Genomic DNA, 18,124 nt, shown 5'->3' with positions numbered 1-18,124 from the left:
CACGTGTCTGTTGTGGTTTCTCGGCGCGTTGGGGAAGGGAAGCTGTTCGGGATGAGTGGAAGCGGGACGGGCGCTGCCGCCTCCCGACGCCGCTGGGCCGGGATTTAGCCGTTCCCTACCTCGGGCGCTCCCGCGCGGGGCCCTGACGCAGAGCGGCCGCGCGGGGGCAGCGGCTGCCCGGAAAGCTGCAAATGGTGTCGGCGTGACGTCAGGCGGGGGCGGGGCCCGGCGGGTCCGCCCGCGCTGCAGGGGGCGCTGTGGCGGCGGCGTCGGGCGGGCGGCGGAGGATGCTGAGCCGCCTGCAGGAGCTGCGCAAGGAGGAGGAGACGCTGCTGCGGGTGAAGGCGGCGCTGCACGACCAGCTCACCCGCCTCAGGGTCAGCGGCGGCGGGGGGACGGCCCGGGGACCTCCGGGGGGCGGCTGGGGCCGGGCCGGGCCGGTACCCCCGCAGCGGGCGGGGGTGGGGGGTGCGCCGGACCCGCGGCGGGCGGGTGCGGGAGCGCGGGCAGCGGCAGGGCCGGGTCCGCCCGTCCCTCTTCCCTGTTCTCTTTTGTGTTTTGAGGCTTGAAGCGCTCCGCGGTTGGGAGCGAGCGGCCCCCCGCCGCCTGGGCGCGGCCGTGGGGGGGTGTGTGTGTGTGTGGAGGGGGGGCGGTGGTTGTTCCCGCGGCCTTTTCGTTCCTGCTCTGCGATAATTTCACCAAACACCCGCTGCGCTGAAGGCGGCCGCGGAAAACGCGGCCGGAGCGGGGTCGTCGCTGTCCTGCTGCGCCTTGAAGCCGAAGGTTTTAAACGCTTTGCTGTTGCTGTGGCTGATTGCTCAGAACGATTTAATGCCCGTGTGACAGCTGACTGGAGAGGCCGTTGTGTTGCTGGTTTGCAGGTGGAGGAGCTGGCGCTGCAGTCCATGATCCGCGCCGGAGAGGAGGCCGCGGCCGCCGCCGCCCCCGCGGAGGAGCCTCACGGCGTAAGGGGCGGCCGGGGCGGGGAGCGGGAGAGGAGCGGGGCGCTCCTTCGGGCGGGCGGAGGTCTTTCTGTGGGCGGTTTTTATAGAATCACAGAACGGCTCGGGTTGGAAGGGACCTTAAAGCCCCCCCAGTGGCACCCCCTGCCCTGGGCAGGGACACCTCACACCAGCCCAGGTTGCTCCAAGCCCCGTCCAGCCTGGCCTTGAACCCCTCCAGGGATGGGGCAGCCACAGCTTCTCTGGGCAACTGGGCCAGGGGCTCACCGCCCTCACAGTAAAGAATTTCTTCCTAATATGCAATCTAAATCTCCCCTCCTTCAGTTTGAAACCATTAGTCCTATCATTACACTCCCTGCTCCAGAGTCCCTCCCTGTCCTTCCTGTAGCCCCCCTTTAGGGACTGGAAGGGGCTGGAAGGTCTCCCCGGAGCCTTCTCTTCTCCAGGCTGAACCCCTCCAGCTCTCTCAGCCTGTCCTCACAGCAGAGGGGCTCCAGCCCTTGGAGCATCTTCGTGGCCCTTTTCATCCAGAGTTCTTGACGTTGATCTTCTTTATGCTGTTCATTAGCAGAATGGCTCAGCTGTAAAATCTGTCCCCCCAGTTGCCGTTTTAGGTCTCAAGGTTTTTCACCTTTTCCCATCCCTGAAAGCAGCATGTTGTTTCCAGGGAGGCTGGGAAATACCTGCTTTATATTGGCGCAGCATCAGTTCACCAATTATTAAGCATTCTGTCTGATACTGTTAATGGGGACGTGCCGGTTTGTCCAGCCGACGGAAGGGCATGGCGGTACGGTTATCCTCTCAACTTTTTGCTAAGCATATGGTCAGTCCAAACTAATTGAAACTCTTCTCTGGAGGACTAACTGGTGCTGGTCCCTCTGATGGGCTCGGTCTAGTACTGAGATTTCTAAAAGACACTGTGACTGCACAGTTTTAATAGTGGTTTGAGAAGCATTCTGTGTCGCTGCCTGGCTTGATAATTAGCAAGATGATAAACTTTTGTATTGCGACAGACTCTCGGGCAGATGGACAACGAGGCCGCTATCAATCAAACCGAATTACACCTGAGCCTTCAAGATCATGAAGAGGAGGAGGAAGAGGAGGAATCCGATTCTTGAGAGAAAAAAATGAGAGATGCTTTTTAATACAGACTCAGGAATTTCTTCATTTATATAAAATTCACCAATTTTCATTTTGTCCTGTATATGGATACGAACTTTATGATATGCAAGACCAAGTCTTGGAGTCTAAGGAAGTTACCCTTGAATACATGAATGTCACAAGCTTGGCACATCTTGACTTAGATGTTTAGAGAATGAAAATTTGCTGCACAAATATGTAGCATAATCCATTCCACATTTAGAACTTAATCTAGCTTACTACATCTTCATAGGTGGATGAGAGAAGTCATTAATTAAGTCAGACTAATTTAACACATACAATAAAAGCAATAATTCATCTGTTGTTTCCTCGTGCTGAAAAATAAAACCAGGCCTTACAGGCTGGTTGTTAAACCAATGATTATATTACAACCTCATTTGCTTAAACCAGGAATTTTAAGATCCACCGTGAGAAAAGATGTGGCCAGGATTGTCTCCAGGCTTTCAGCTGCTACGGTCTCAGTTACACGGAAAACTGGACTTAACGCTCCCTGTAAATGTGACCAAGATGTTCTTGCACTGGGAGAAGCAGATACTGCTCCAGCAACCTACTTCTGAGCGCAGTAACGCGGTGGCCTCTCTTTGTACCTACTGGTGCTCTTCTTAAGTAATGTCACTCTACTTAAGTACTGACTCCGAAGTATTTTCTACTTCTTGCTCTTTCAGAGTAGCAGCCAACTAGCCTTTTCTTTGTCCACAAATTGTATGGTAAGAATTGGTCCGTGTTACCTGTAATAAGGAACTAATATTTTAAAATTAGTGTTATTTTCTTCTTCCCCTCACAGTAACTTCATAAACCAATGCAAGTCCACCTTCTGCTTTTAAGTGATCTTCAAGGAGGAGTATGAGGAATTTAAGAACTTGTTATAAAATGAAAAGTGATGTGAATTCCCCTCCACAATGTCTTTAATGCTACGGTAACAGGCTAGTGCTGCTCTTACCGATAGACAGTATGTTCTTTCTCCTTGTGGAAGGCAGACGGTGGGTGGTGCAGCTGCTTATTTAACCAATTCTTGAAGACTTGTTTTAAAGCACGGAAACAAAATCTGTTAAGCTGATGACAAGCAATAGAAGTAATATTCTAACTCAGCCACTCTGTCAACCGTCCCACCAGGAAAATAGTCAGTTATATCCAGGGCTGTTCATCGCAGAACTAGTACCTAAAGGTGCTGTTGCTGTCTCTGGCATCACTCAGAGAAAATAGAATAAATCCTCTGCTGAAGTTTGCTTTTAAGAGCAGGAAAGGAACTTGGAAAAGTGTCCAGTGTCCCCAGGGCTGGCCAGAACACACGATTAAACCTCCAGTGAGTTCCTGCCACTGCTTGAGGAGAGACTGTTGATCCGGCTCTTACTTGGTTTGCAGCAATAGAAACTGGATGTTGGAATGTAATTGTAGCTCCATCCTGCACTGAAGACTAATTGGTTTTTGAGAATCCTGGCTATCTTAATGAAGGAGCTTAGAACGTGCGTGCAGATTTAGCAAAGCTTTCCCAAGACTCGCAGGTAAATAAACCCAGAATGTCTGAGCTGAAAGTGTTAGAGTTTGGAGTCTAATTCTTTGAAAGTCTGAGTGTGAGGAGTTCAGTAGCCAGCCTCAGCCTCCCCTCGCCTCCCCTCCCGTGTTACGGTGCTCGGCCTGTTCAGGGCACTTCACATCCTGGAGTAGTTGCTCTAAGGTTTCATCTCCAAAGGGTAACTCTGACTATGGAAAAAATGTAATTTGTTCCCAGCATGTTTCAGAGTAGTTTTTGTGGATATGAAGTATATCCTTTCTGCCTGCTACCTTTTGTAAATGACTCCCTTGCTTGCTTAAAATAGACCAGTTCAATTGCGTGCTGCAATAAAGTACTTTACCTGGTGTCTGGCTACATGTAACCCTGCTTGCGTTGTTCAAATTATTGCTATCTGTGGAGAAAACACGTAAAAGGGGATTTAAGATCTCTAAATCTCTGTTCACATACTGAATCTTTCTATTATAAAAAAGTACTGTTGTTTTTCTGTATGTTAGTGGATGTAATTCACAGATAAAGCTCAGGACAGATTTTAAATTAAACATTACACACAGCCTTGTCACTATCACCAGTCACAGTCAAGTGAGGACAAGCTGAAGGAAGCCTTGGACATGTCAATGAGTCATTTCCTACTGCTGATGGGTTGAGGACTATTCTATCTCTCCCTCTGATGATACTCGATACTGTTGGCCAAGTGGAATGTCATATCTAGAATGATTTGGATTCCTTTTGGGAAGGAACTTCAGCCACTTCCATGTCTGAAACATCCTTCCAAGGAGCTGAACTTTTTATAGCACTGCTCAGCGCGGCTGTTAGAGAGCAAGACTTTGTGCTGAGGACTCTCCCTGTGCTGTTGTACAGCAACTAGCTTGCCAAGTAACTCCCAGAAGCTGAATGTCTGAAGAAAAATAAGCTGAAGAAATGGGTGTAGTACAATTGCTTTTGGTTAATGACAGGTTACAGCACTGCAGGGAGCATGGAGGGCTGGACAGGTTGTGGGAGCACTACCCAGAGAGAGCCTCTGCAGCCAGACTGCCCTCAGACATTCCACAGAAACCTGGTAAACAGGATATTGACACACTGCAATGGCAGTTTTACACATGCAAACTTGTACCTCTCCGAACTGAGGATGGTGCATGCTTGTGGAAAAATACATAGAAAAAGGGTGTGTAATGCAACAACAACTTTTTGTTGTTGAGTTTGAGTTTTAAAAAGAGCTTCAAGAAGTTACTTGATAATATATTTATTAATTCATTGCTAAACATCTGAGAGAATAAAACAATAAAGGATCTTCGTACACTTTAGACACTAACACAGTTGTCATGAATTTTTAGGTTAAAAGAAAGCAAATTGCCTGGATCTTTGTCTTGATTCTGTAGGACACTTCCAAGAACTAACTTTTACAAATCAATTAGAAAGACATACACCACTAAATCCAAGTACGATGATACGTTTTAAAAATAAATATAGAAATATGAACAAGTCTACAATTAGAATATCGCCCTGTACATTGCAAGAAATGCAGAGCTCTTGCCTTCTTTACCTGGAAAGAGAAATCTCTAAAACAACAGCAAAATTGGAACCATTAGGCCTAACTTTCAGATACAGTTTGGCAGCAGCAAAAGCATGCTCAACAGATACAGTTTAGGAGCATCCCTAACCCTTTTTGCATGGGAGAGTAGGTAAGCATGATTGAAGTACCAACGATTTACAAAGAATCTTGATAAAGTTCAAACAAGCTGGGGGCAGACACCCCCAGTGATATTTTCATTAAGAAAGAATATCCATATTCACTTAAAGTCAGCAAGCACTGTAACTTAAACATCTGAACGTTTTGGTCAGTAAACAAATGTAATCCAATACAATACAAATTAGTTTATGACAAAATTTAAAACCATTTGGCACATGCTATAAAGACATTCTTCCTTAAGAGGTGAAATACATGTTTGAACAGGTACAAGCTGAGGAAATAGGACCAAAATAGCATTGTTGTTAACAGATGTACAGTACAGGATTTGCTCTTCCACATTCAGACTCCAGCAGCATGCGTGGGCGTACTCGGTTGGTTAAGGCCTATGGTTGAACAAAGCCACCCCGCAAAATCCACCTCCTCCGCTTCAGATCTCTTAATGAAAGCATGAATCTGAGCAGAGGAGAAGAATATTATTATTCAAGAACTCAATCCATTAAATAATAATTCTGAATAACACGAACTACAACAAATCCAGTTTACTTTCCGTATTCAAGCCAGCTATAAAATCTGGCAAACCACACGAAGTGACCAGGAGAGCTTTTCTGCAGGATTACTGAAATAACCAGCACGTGAAACGCACACGTTGTGAAGTATTCCAGAGGAAAACTGCCTACACAGTGCCCATTGCAGAACACTTACACCACAATATGCAATAAGGGTGTGACTCAGCCACTTGAGATAATACTCTGGAAAATGCCTACCCATGCACAGAAAGGCTTTTTGTAATAGAAAGAGTCCGATTGCGTTTTGCACCCTGATTGCGTAGAAGGATCAGGGCAGGGAAAACTCTGTTTTCTGCAGTAGTACTTCAGTCCTAGCATTGCACTTAAGCCCGTGAAAAGATTCACTGAAACTGAAAAGGTCATTTCATGTAGAAAAAAAAAAAAAAACACATGATGAAAAAAGAGAGGGGCAAATTTTGAGTTTCACATAAGAGGATAAAAGTATATTAAACTAGTGCATAAGGTAAGTGGAATTTTGTTCTTTCATCCTCCTAAAAGTAATAATCTATATACTTCATTATTGACTACTAAACCCAAGAAAGAGAGAACTGTTTTGCTAATTAATTTAATCACATTAGGTCATATACTAATTGTAATTATCAAATGGCAGACTCCAAAACCCACCAGTTTTGGTCCCCTCAACAGTCCCTGTTCTAGGAGCGTGCAAAAGCCTGCAGCCCCTTGAGCTCTGGATTAGAAGAGCAGCCCCCTCTCAGGCTGTTTGAGCTGTTTGTGTCAAGGGCCACAAGCTACACTTAGACCATACGCTCTGATCCCGATCTCGGGTCAGCTGAGGAGCCCAGCCTGCCTGGAAGGGTGCTCTTAGTTTAAGTTAAGAACTTTCACTTACCATCAGCTGCTTCAAATCAGCTCTCTCAGCAGGATTTTTAATTAAACTAGGAAACAAAAAGCATTACACAAGTTACACACTATTATCTTTTAAAATAAAGATCAAGTTATATCATGTAGGTATACTGCTTTGGTCTGAAAGACAGCACTCTAGATAAAAGCATTCGGTAATGTACTGCCTCTCAAACATAGATCTGGGCCTGTAAGCAATTCCCTTCTGCAGGCTCCACAGGTACAGTTTTAGGTCCGAAATCCCGAGTATCACTGTTCAGTGGGGGCAGGAGTGAGGGTCTATAACAAAGCTGGAGAGATTAAATTCCCATTTAAATGAAAACTCAACAATATGAACTGCTTTATCCCTCAAGTTTCTTTTACCCAAGTCTGTTCAAGCTCAGCATCAAGTACAGCTATCACATTACTGTTCTTCCTTTTGGAAACAGTAAACATATACATGTAGCTTTTAATAAATAAACTAAGTTTTCAAACTGCCTCCCTTAGCACTTAATATACCGGTTCAGTGCAGGTATTACTGAAGTGCTATTGGGAAAGTAAATAGATGGGAGAATGACTGCTGTGATTGATACTGGTTCAGCGAAGCACTGGGAAAGAAAAAAGCATCTGGAGCCTGCAAGACTGGTGTATCCTATGGAACAGGCACTGCAGAATGCTGTAGAGGTTACCCATAAAAGTAAGGATCTTCCTTTAGAAGCACGTTGTATGATCAGAATCCATAAGGACTATTGTGTCTTCAATGCTGAGGAAGTACTAATCCAAGCTGCACACAGAAGCAGAGACTGTATTTTACAGAGAGGAATCTCTCTCAGCTTTGGGGGTCTCTTTGGAGGCATATGCTGTCAAGCTGGTGCCTGTAAAGTGAGCTTTAAGCACATTAACAGTTGGGAGGAAGAGGATTACACTAATTGAAATTACTCCACATTTGCCAGGACCTATGAGTAGGGACTCTGACTGCCAAGTTTTGATACAGTGAGACAGCAGGGTTGATCCCAAATGTGCCTCTTTGCAACTCACCATTTGTTAACAAAATCTTGAAATTCAGAACCAAAAACACCATTGGGCAGTTTTGGAGGTGGCTGGGAGGAGAAAAAAAGAAAAAAAAAATCAGCAGTCATTCAGCATAACTAATACATGATGATGCACAACCTACTCAGGGAGCTACCAATTTTATGTCCTATATGTTGGCAAAGCTGTAAATGCCAAGCACTACCCAGGCCTTCCTTCAAAGCTGAACTCTGAAACAAATGTTGGGCAGACTTCAGCTTCCATGCATATGAACTAAGGACATGCTGTCATATGATTGATAAAAGCAAAGATGCTGAGTTTATTACTGACTAATTTTGGTTATTACTCACAGCTGCTGGATTTTAGGTGTTTCAGTAATTAATCAGACCCAAGACAGTTTCTATGGTGTTTTTTTGTTGGGTGTGTTGGGTGTTTTTATTTCCTCTCTATACACAGACCTGAATGTGGTTAACACAGCCTTAAGCTGCCATTAAAGCAGGCTCAGAGCAGCTGGCAGTAATTAGCATTATGTTATTCTCCTTACTACTAATCTCCAGTTTGGGGAAGGGAAGATGCCCTGCACATCATTAGCTCTATAATCCTTTTGATCTAAATATTTTGTCCCAGGGAATGAGTTTGTTCAGGTTCTGAATTCAAAAAGAATTCTGATAAAGAAAGAAGAGGAGCTATGTAAACTTGCATAATATCATCTTGTTTTCCATGACATTTGCTACGGGATCACAGTTAAGTTCTCATTCTTACACCATGGATCCTGCAAGCACTTACACTTGGGTTACTTGTATGTACAGAGCTGAGACATGGCATGCACCGAGTTACCCACGGGCGTACAGACTGCTGGATGTAGCAGCTCACGCTGAAGACTGCCTGTGCTACAGCAGAGGCGGCAGAAGATAATCTTGCCAAATTCTCAACTACTGCAGCTCTTGAGCTTAAACTGTTCTCCTCAGGGATGCTCTAAGAGCAGGACCACAGTATCTTAAGTAATCCAACGCTAACTCTATTCCAAGAGTTAGTGCTGTCATGTTGGAGTGTTATATAATAAGCAAAAATAGGTTTGTAATGCAAGAGGAGAATTGTGCGTGCAGAGGAGGAACAGAAGCAATTTATCAGTACGTGTACAGTAGCGTATGCAATGCTGGTCTTTGCAGGGACCCAGACACCAACTGTGCTTTTTAAGCGTCAGACACTTTTTCACAGTTCATTCACCTGGAACAATTACATTATCCAGCTGCTACAAATGACAACTAGCATCAGCGTGCTTTTTGGTTTTGTTTTGGTTGGGTTTTTTTTGAAGGACACAAGCAGTGGACTCATGTGAGTTTCAGCAGCACTTGTGAAAATACTGGAAACAGATTATCAATTGTAAAATACCAATCTCTATTAACCAGCCTTGTAGCTTAGCTATTTGAAAGATACAGTATTATAAATTAGGTTGTTTGTAAGACTAGAAGAAAAAGCCCAGTTTTGTATATGCTTGATTGTACTGTTTGCTATTAACCATCCTAACAGGTTGCACGATCCAGGCTGGAAAACCCATAAGCCTACTTAAAGAATGCAAAGAAATGAACTAAAATTCTCCCGGGAATAATTTAAAAATCAAGCCAACACACGTAACAAGAATGTCTCTCATGCTGCAGCAATAAAAGATGAAAGATATGACTTACCCTAACTGTAACCCCACACCCCCTCAAATTCTGGAATGCTTTAAAAGCTTACAATTGTATTAGTACAAGTGCAAATAACTGATTACCTCATTGACGATGTAATCGAGAAGTTCAAAGATTGCCATTGGGGGTCTGCTGTCTGGTCCATAGGCTAAGATGAAATTGTAGAAGTGGAAAAATACAGTGTTACTCTCCTCCCATGGTGGAGGTATTTTAAGAAGCTGACAGTCACATACTCTGTTCTTACATGGTGGACTTGCTGGCACCCAGTAGACTTACAGGAAAAAAAGTGGAACAGCAACAAGGTAATACTTTCATGCAAGAAGACATAGTTTTCAGGTCTGACCCAAACCATGAACTTCACTGGGAATCTTCCTACTGTACTTTGATCAGCATCACATCTTAGAGATATGAACCAATTCAACAGAATGGGATCTTAATGGTGCTCATGAACAGCTCAGTTATCAACAAAAGCATCTCTGGTCCTTGATTCTCAAACTCAGATACTTCCTCACAGCGAGACAGAGCCAGGTGCCCAATACAATCCTGATTTTTTTAAAGTTTAAAGCCACACTATGCAGATCAGTATCAGGTAAGGAAGACCTTTAAGCTGACAGAGAAGGGTACCAGAAAAAGATGATAGTAACTTACAGCTCACTGGTCGACCAGGTGTTCTTTGCCTGGGTGAGGTCTCGGTGACTGGAGAATCTCCCTCTACTGGGCAGCCAAACATTAATTCAAGCTCCTTAGAGTCAGGAGGAGGAATCGGGTATCTGCCAATAGCCATTTCTACCAGTGACAACCCCATACTCCATATATCTGATTGCACCGAATAATGAGTTCCCTGTAGTCTTTCCGGCTGCCAAAAAAAAATAAGTGGGGAGGGAAGACAGTATTGTAACAAGAAAGAAAAAAATTGCATTTTGCAATAGCCTGGATAAAATGAAGAATGAAACCGCAACTTATTAGTATGACATCTTCCAGTGAGTGACTTATTGATCTTTTTCTTTAAATATCTCATCTGGAGTTCCAGAAGTTTCACAAACATTGCATACCACCACTGCAAATAAAACTTAGAGACTTCTAAAAAAATGATGCTATTATGTTGCTATTTTATTTCTTTAGCATAGTATCTAAATGTTGCAACTATTAATGATGATGGGATAATTAAAGAGCAAGAAAGCAAAACTAATATTGGCAACTGAAGATTCACCTGGTTTCCCTGAGAAGCTGCTCTTGCTTTTCTGCTTTGGGAAGGAGAGGGGAATTAACTTTATGGATTCTATATGGGTCCAAATGCAACCTGGTGCTCTAGCGATAGCCTTGTGGTTTGTGACACTTCTCAGCTGATACCATTCTGATAGCTCCCTACAGCAGAAATGCATTTAGCAAGGACTTGTATATACATGCATACTGCAGCTCTAGATTCATATTCAAATAATTTCTACATAAACTGTTGAGCTGTATAATCCACTGAAATGATAATAAAACATAACACGCAAATCGAATGATAATGTATAATGCAGGCCACAGACCTTTCCTGGAGGTACAGTGATTGATAACTACATACAAGATAGGAAGACAAACATGTGCTCTGCCAGCTTAACCACTCACACATTATGGCCTGACAAACAAAAATGCAATAGGCTTAAATTTTTCTCAGGAAAAAAAAACAACAACAAACTGGAAAGGGACAAACAAATTCTGGACAGATTATATGCACATGCTAATATAAGTATTAAAAAAAATGTATGCAGGTAAGAGACTCAGCTAAAAATTCATTTTATATTGTCTTTAGGAGACTCAAACACCATTTAGGTATGGCATTTTTTTTGTCAGTTGAATCATGATTAAAACCATATCTGGATATTCCAGTCACATTGCTCCAAAGATCCTCAGTTTTGAGCAGCGTACCCATCTTCTGTTTGTGCCTAAAGAACTAAAACATACGATTATTTCTTAATCAACTCCTTTTACTTAGTTTTTGCACTTGCTTTATCAGTACTATGTTGAGAGCTGAATATGGTTTCTGCAATTTTTAATACACTGATGTACATCATCCTTGGATCCATTTTTACTACGACTTCTCCAAGAAAACGTTCACTTTACTTTTCTGTTCTCTTTTTAAAAATCAAGCTCTATTTTACCAAAACAGTGCAGATTCTTGCCTGACTATATGCATATTTTGGAAACAAATATGTATCATTTGAAACTTATTCTCACAGAATGTGAGAATGCAGTATTACCGTAAAGCGTATTCCCTCTCCCATAATGCGTGATAGTTTTCTTCAATTAGTTTTGTAACATTTACTGAGATTATATTTGTGCTTTCTCTGGTGTCCCACCTCAGCTAGTCCCAAAGCCATCTGGATAAACTACACAATTGCTGGACAATGGATAAAAATGTCCCAAAACAAAGATACACAAAAAAATTATCATAAAATATAAGTGTAAAGGAAGGAGTGAGTGGATGAGAAAAAGCAGGAAACACACTGTACTAATTATACAAAAGTAACTAAAATCTAGAAAATATGTTCAAGTTAAGCATTGTTGACTATACACACCTTCATTTGGTAGAACAGACATTGTTTGCCATGTCACAATTCTATAGCTATTATTTGAAAAAGTATGCTACGGGAGATACTGCAAGAAAGGGTCCTTCAGACAGTATCAAAAAGAATAGATGAAATCACCATCATGGCTTGGTCTGTGACATGATGACAGAGAGCAAAGCCAAATCTCAGCCTGTATCAACAGACTGAAGAAAACTGAAGGCAGACAGCACTTTGGTCTCATTCCTTCTACTAGGAGAAAAAGGACAAGCCAGTAGTATGTCAAGGGCCCAGAAGAGATGGAGCTGACAATTTTTTTTTGCTAATTAGCAACAGCCCCTAAACGTATGTGGGAACATAAGTCACAGTTTTATTTCAAGTATGTTACCAATATTAAATGACAAAAAAAGAGAATACTGCCTTTGATGTTGAAATGCAGGTCCCATGCTGAGCAGACGCAGCATTATTATGCTTTTTTCCTTTAAATTTAAGCCCACACAGTTTCAATCCTACAACAGAATCTCTGAGCGCTCCAATTGTATGAGTTAACTGGCTGTATGTTGAACAAGGCGAGCACATTAGAATAAGAGACCTGTTATTTCCATTAACTGTGCCTTTCACATAATGCAAAGAGTTTATCTGAAGGGCAAGTTTCAAGGTATTCCTCATACACAGGAATATGTAAACAGTCTCAGATTAGCTGTCGTGGCCTTGTCCGCACCACACTCCCATGCTTTCTCCTGTTGCTGCAGCCGCGCTGGGTTCCGGGAGCAGTCACAGCAGGGTCACTAGCAAGGCAGCAGCTTGCCTAGAAGTGACCACAGCAAAATGCTGGCGTGGAAAGAGAACCACACTTAATAAGGAAGGCAAACTATAAATACTGGGCTTTTTTGGAGACACGCGTATACAAAACCCAAATGCATTAACCAGTTGGATTCTGCAACATAGATGCAATTGCATCTCTTCTGTAATCTTTTGCATCTCTTATAAAACATTCCAAGTTGCTTGGCTTTTCTTGCAACAGTTTTTTTCCCCCACCCCCAATCTCATACAATACTGGGATATTCCTGGAACGCAGGAAGCACTGAACTACGAACAGCAGTAGTAACGGCAATAGTTGGTTTCTTGTTGGATTACTGGACTTGTGATAACTCTACTATAACGTATAGTAAACTCAAAGCTATAAAATCTGTACTTACAGACATGTAGGAGCGTGTGCCAACAAACGAGTTTGCCATAGAGTCTATCAGTTGTCCACTGACACCAAAATCACAAAGCTTGATTTCACCTCTAGAGTTTACCAAAATGTTAGATGGTTTAACATCTGGAAAAAAATGAATGGATGATTTATAATAGATAAATGGGAAATTTGACAATGAAAGTAACATGAAAGGTGAGAGTTACCATGTGACTCCCTTTGTTTCCCTTCTAACTACGACACAATTCTATCCCTTCTCTGGGAATACTCATAGAAGAGATTCAGTTCCCTACTCAGTGCCATTTTACAGGCTTTTGATTTAAATACAGATAAACGAAGAGAAATTTTTTAAGTTACAACTAATACAAAAAGGCTGTTAGCTTTGTTACAATTTCACCCTGTTTCTTGTCTTTCAAATATTAAGTTTGGGCATCTCCACCCTCCTTGCAATGACTAATATTTGAGATAAATCTGAAAGTGTATGTCAGCATAACTCCTCTTTAATGATGCTCTTTTGCCTAGAAATAGTCCATAAAGAGGCCCCACATATTAATTTTAGAAAGGTCAATGAACTACAGCAGCCACACCGTCATCCCTAACTTGGCCTTTATATGTACATAAGCAAAAATCATCCTATAGCAAAACAGTTCTTGGAGTTTGTTCTTGCTGGTCTGGGTGGTCTTGTCTGTGTTTGTTGTCGTCTCCTTTTTTTTTTTTTTTTTTAAAGCTCTGAAAAAATAATTATCCTATTACTGAAATGCTGCATTTAAAATACTTTGAGATTGTCTTCCTGTGATAGAACCACCTCATGATTTTGAATTCATCACTTTTTCTAAATGGAAACTTAATAAGGGTCACTGGTAGCTAAGCAACTAATAACAGCTATTTGTGAATGCAAAGGTACAGAGAACAATTGTTTAGTACTTCTTTTACAGCTGTAAGAAGTTTTTTTAATATACCTTGCCGCTTAGCTAGTCATTACTAATGCATTATTGAGATAAGTAATCAACAGCTCACATCTGCCGAGTAATGCGTACAGAAAAAAGGGTACTATAAATTTGTTTTGAAGAAAGAGACCAGCTCAGCCTATCAGAATTTCACTTTAGACTCTACTATTCAACAGCAAATCCAGAAGTCTATAGCCTGTAGCGTATTTTCATTTGCTTTTCACTTTTAAACACAAATATATTCCAGGTAGCTTTCATTTCAGTGACTGAGGAACTGACCTTTGTGATGTCAATGGGATGTCACTGGAAAGATGATACTAATGTGACTCCTCATCACTGGAAAAAGAGATCTCCATGCAGGTTATGCCTCACTGACCAAGATCCATGGAGATTGGAAATTAAGACAAAACTGTGATTTAGCTGTTTCTCCCTCCAGCCCCCTTTTAAAGAACATAACAAAGCTTGAATAAAGTTATCTTATCTACTTTTGGAAATTGTGGCTATGTTTTCTGGTTCCTGACATCATCTTTCTAGGTAACTGAAACTGCCCAGGCACACTGGAAACTGTTTTGTGATGATTTGTATATACCCAAGTTCTAGGCTCAGCTACAGGACAGCGAGCCTACGGCTTGTCCACTTTACTTGGAGCAAGCATCAGCCTGTCAAAAATCCACAGAGTGATCTAACACAAAAGTACTCCCTAGTCTTAACACAGATGAAGCCATGCCCGTGTACAGCTTCTTCCTACTGCCAAGAAAATCCCAGCTGCTTTTGCCAGGTACAGTCTCCCTCCTTATGGAGGTGAAAGAATATGGACATGTATTTTGCGTGTACTACTTTTAATTCCCCATCCCTAGGAAAGTAACTGAGTTATAAACATTGCTCTCCTCAATAGGTTTTCCTCCTGTAAGAGGAGCAGAGGTACTGGGCAGTTTGTGGAGCTGTTTACCAGACAGGAAAAATATTACACAGTGGTTAACTCGGGGCAGGGCTTCAGTAAAGAGATTTTAGAGGCCTTCTGAACCTTCTGCAATTTCTACCTCCTTTGTGCAAGTTTTGACCACTCACCGTAAGTACACTTTACAATGAAAAGGAAGAACCTAGTCCAGCTTGACCTACCAGTTTAGAATTCCATCAGGAAAAAACAAATAAATAGCCAAACCAAGCAGATGTTGGTGCAGTGAAGCAGGCAGCAGGGATTAGAGAAGATTAGAGATTCCCAGCTGCACAGGAACCTTCACCTAAAGTTCTGTGTAAAAGCAAGGTGGAAAAACCAATGTTTGCAAAATACGCTGGAAGCACTGCAGAGCCTGAACAAGTTATAGATATGGCCTTTAGATTTGTACTGCTTATCTATGCCCATCTACTAGTTCAATTCAGAACAATGACATAAATCCTTGCTTATCTCTAAAGCTCATTAATATTTCATGTTCATAATTAAATGGCAAAAAAACAACATTACCATTTCATTGTCAGTGAACCATGTGACATCCCCTTTATGAGCGTCTTACATGCTCTAGAATCCACCTGGTCTTTTGAAGACTTAACCTTTTGCCTTCGGTGTTTCTGTGGCTGATAGTACCACACTGTAACTGCCTTACAATAGCACAGCAAATCAGGACTCCTCACCGGAGTTTTATATGAACCTTGCCTTCCCCTTAGCATTTTCATTTTCCTCGCAAGGTGCCCAGTGTGATCACAGTGTGAGGTTTGAAATGCTGCTGTCTTTCCATCCCTCTGAATGTAGCACGCTATGCTATTTTAACTCCAGCGTGTCTGAGCACTTAAGCAGTTTCTCTGGAAACCACAGATTTGTGTTGCCAAAGGGAACAGGAACGCCAAAGCATCCTTCAAAATACATGCAGTAACTTGCAAGAAGCTGATAAATCTAGAAAGGAAGTCCAAGTATGCTACATAAGTAAAGTACTTAAGCTTTAAAGAAAATGAAAGGACATTTCATGTATCACCCCAGACAATCCAGAAACAGAGCTGTGCAATTCTAGAGAAGACAGTCCAGAGGGACGGATACATGACACTGAGGAGGGAGCTAGTTAATACAAAGAAAAGAAGTTTCCAAGATTTATAGGGCGTCTTGCAGTCTCTGTAAGAGATATGCCTCCTCTGCCCAAGCCCCGCTCTCCCCCACAGGCACAAACCTAGTTAATTCTGAAAGAAAGGTGGCCCCCGACATTATCCTAACTCCATCAGGCAAGAATTTCTTTTGTACAGAAGTTACCAAGTAGGCAGACACTGGAGAACATACTTGTCCTCCAGCACATTATTGGTATCTTCCAATCAATCTCAGTTTCCCAAAGCAGGATCTCAGGAGAATAATCTCGAAGCTAACACACTAGAAGAGACCACTGAAATTGCGGTACCTCCTACCCAGCTGGGCTGCAACTGGAGTTCAGAAATCTCACAAAGCACTTTCTATGCAAGAAGAGACTTTCCAGAGAGAATTACACTCCAGACTGTCCTCAAAAACAAGTAAAATTATGTTCTGATTAACTTACAGGATTTTTAGTCATCCAGAGACAAAACACAGCAAAAAAAAAAAAGTTTGTGTGTCTTCATAACCTGCAGCAATATACTTTCTAATTAGTTACAGGACATTTCTTTCCTTGTCATTTAGTGCCTCCCGGGATTAACCACAAAGGTAAACAGGACTGTAGAAGTAGCATTTTCTGTAACATTCCCTGTTACGGATATCTTTAACAGAATAGGAAATAATAATGAAAACATCTACCATAGCCACACTCCTTACCCCTTTCTTTTCTGTGCCTGCTTTGTATCCCACCAGTTTGACTTTCCAGTTTCTATCATGCCTTTTCAGAGAAGACCAAAACAAAGCATGGCAGTCCAGATGAGCTAACAGTCTATAAAAAGACTGTATTTTCCATTCCTTCCTTAATAAGCCCTAATGACTTTTTCCTTGAGCTGTCTGTAATGACAAGCGAATACTTTTCGCCAGAGCTCACAGTTAGTCCAGGAGAGATCTTGTGTGTGGAAGCAGTTTAAGCTGAACCTCATGTTGAGCAGCCACCATATTCCATTTGGGTTTTTGCAGTCCTACTTCATGACCAATCCAAGCAAGTGCATCACTGACAAGTTTTACTGACTATATTTTTGTTCTTTTCTTTCAGGTCAGTATTCAGAATGCTGCGTGCTGGCTTCTGCTGATCATTACGGAAAAATTAACATCTTTCATAATCTTTACCCTGCAAGACATCCTGTAATTTTTTTCCCTATGGTGATGCAAAGTCCTTGGTTTACTGACCCACAACAATGCTGAAGTCCTAGCCGCACTGACCATCCTCAAATGCCATCAACTACACCAACATACAGACCTTCACCACTCTCTACTCAAAGGCAGTATTCAATCTCTTATCTCAAAAATAGTCTTTTGATGAGGTTGCACAGCCCAAGAAAAATAGGTCGTCCTAAACTGTTCTGTATGCACGGAAGTCTATTGAACAGTTCATTAGAACACTAAAAGCCAGACAAATAAAGAATTACCTGAAGCTCCTGACAACTTGATTTAAACTGATTTTTCTTCCCCAGATTTATGCACGGTGCAACAAAAACCCTGACATGAGCACTCAATTTATAAAGTCTACATTAATGGGTCAGACCCATCAAGAAGTTAAAACACAAGCTGGATGCCTGAAAGTTTTAAAGGGGGGGATCCCATACACAGATTCCCCTCCCCCCCCGCCCCAAGTCTTATTTTGTAGCCTTACATTGCATCAAAAAATCCAAACCACCAAACAAAAAATCCGCAACAAACAAAAATACTGAGAATGGTGTGTTTTTCTGCTGGGTAGGCAATACAGCTATTTTGACATGAAATAGCTCCTTTTCTAAATAAAACATATAAGCTCACATCTGACATCTTACTGTTAGAAGAGGGTTTATAGCATTGTACTTCTACTTTTCCTGGTAATCTCAATGGCCAGGTCAATATTACAAACTGTTGCTGATATT

The 18,124-nt window shown here is 42.2% G+C and overlaps 2 protein-coding genes across 2 annotated transcripts in view; one reads left to right on the top strand and one right to left on the bottom strand.

Annotated features, from left to right (window-relative positions):
• Positions 1-231: 231 nt before the first annotated feature.
• SNAPC5 (small nuclear RNA activating complex polypeptide 5) lies at positions 232-2,154 on the top strand. Its single transcript, XM_063345673.1, has 3 exons — positions 232-377; positions 882-965; positions 1,976-2,154. Exons 1-3 carry the CDS (start codon positions 288-290, stop codon positions 2,078-2,080), a joined length of 279 nt encoding a protein of 92 aa, XP_063201743.1. The 5' UTR covers positions 232-287; the 3' UTR covers positions 2,081-2,154.
• Positions 2,155-4,860: 2,706 nt separating this feature from the next.
• The window catches only part of MAP2K1 (mitogen-activated protein kinase kinase 1), a 39,771-nt gene continuing 26,507 nt past the window's right edge, over positions 4,861-18,124 (bottom strand). Inside the window, exons 6-11 of the mRNA XM_063345672.1 lie at positions 13,195-13,319; positions 10,095-10,302; positions 9,530-9,594; positions 7,768-7,829; positions 6,740-6,785; positions 4,861-5,776 (exon numbers count right to left, since the gene is read on the bottom strand). Coding sequence (XP_063201742.1) covers positions 5,663-5,776; positions 6,740-6,785; positions 7,768-7,829; positions 9,530-9,594; positions 10,095-10,302; positions 13,195-13,319 — 620 coding nt within the window. The 3' untranslated portion in view covers positions 4,861-5,662. The remainder of the gene's footprint in view (positions 5,777-6,739; positions 6,786-7,767; positions 7,830-9,529; positions 9,595-10,094; positions 10,303-13,194; positions 13,320-18,124) is intronic.

This window comes from Chroicocephalus ridibundus, chromosome 9, assembly GCF_963924245.1.
Source record: "Chroicocephalus ridibundus chromosome 9, bChrRid1.1, whole genome shotgun sequence".
NCBI classification, from domain to species: domain Eukaryota; kingdom Metazoa; phylum Chordata; class Aves; order Charadriiformes; family Laridae; genus Chroicocephalus; species Chroicocephalus ridibundus.
The sequence above is the reverse complement of the archived record's forward strand: the minus strand, read 5'-3'. Positions and strand labels throughout refer to the sequence as shown.

Coding starts and splice junctions, on each gene's coding strand:
- SNAPC5 (XM_063345673.1), top strand. CDS start 288: ATGCTGAGCCGCCTGCAGGAGCTGCGCAAGGAGGAGGAGACGCTGCTG. Junction 378..881: donor ACCAGCTCACCCGCCTCAGG/GTCAGCGGCGGC, acceptor GCTGGTTTGCAG/GTGGAGGAGCTGGCGCTGCA. Junction 966..1,975: donor CCGCGGAGGAGCCTCACGGC/GTAAGGGGCGGC, acceptor GTATTGCGACAG/ACTCTCGGGCAGATGGACAA.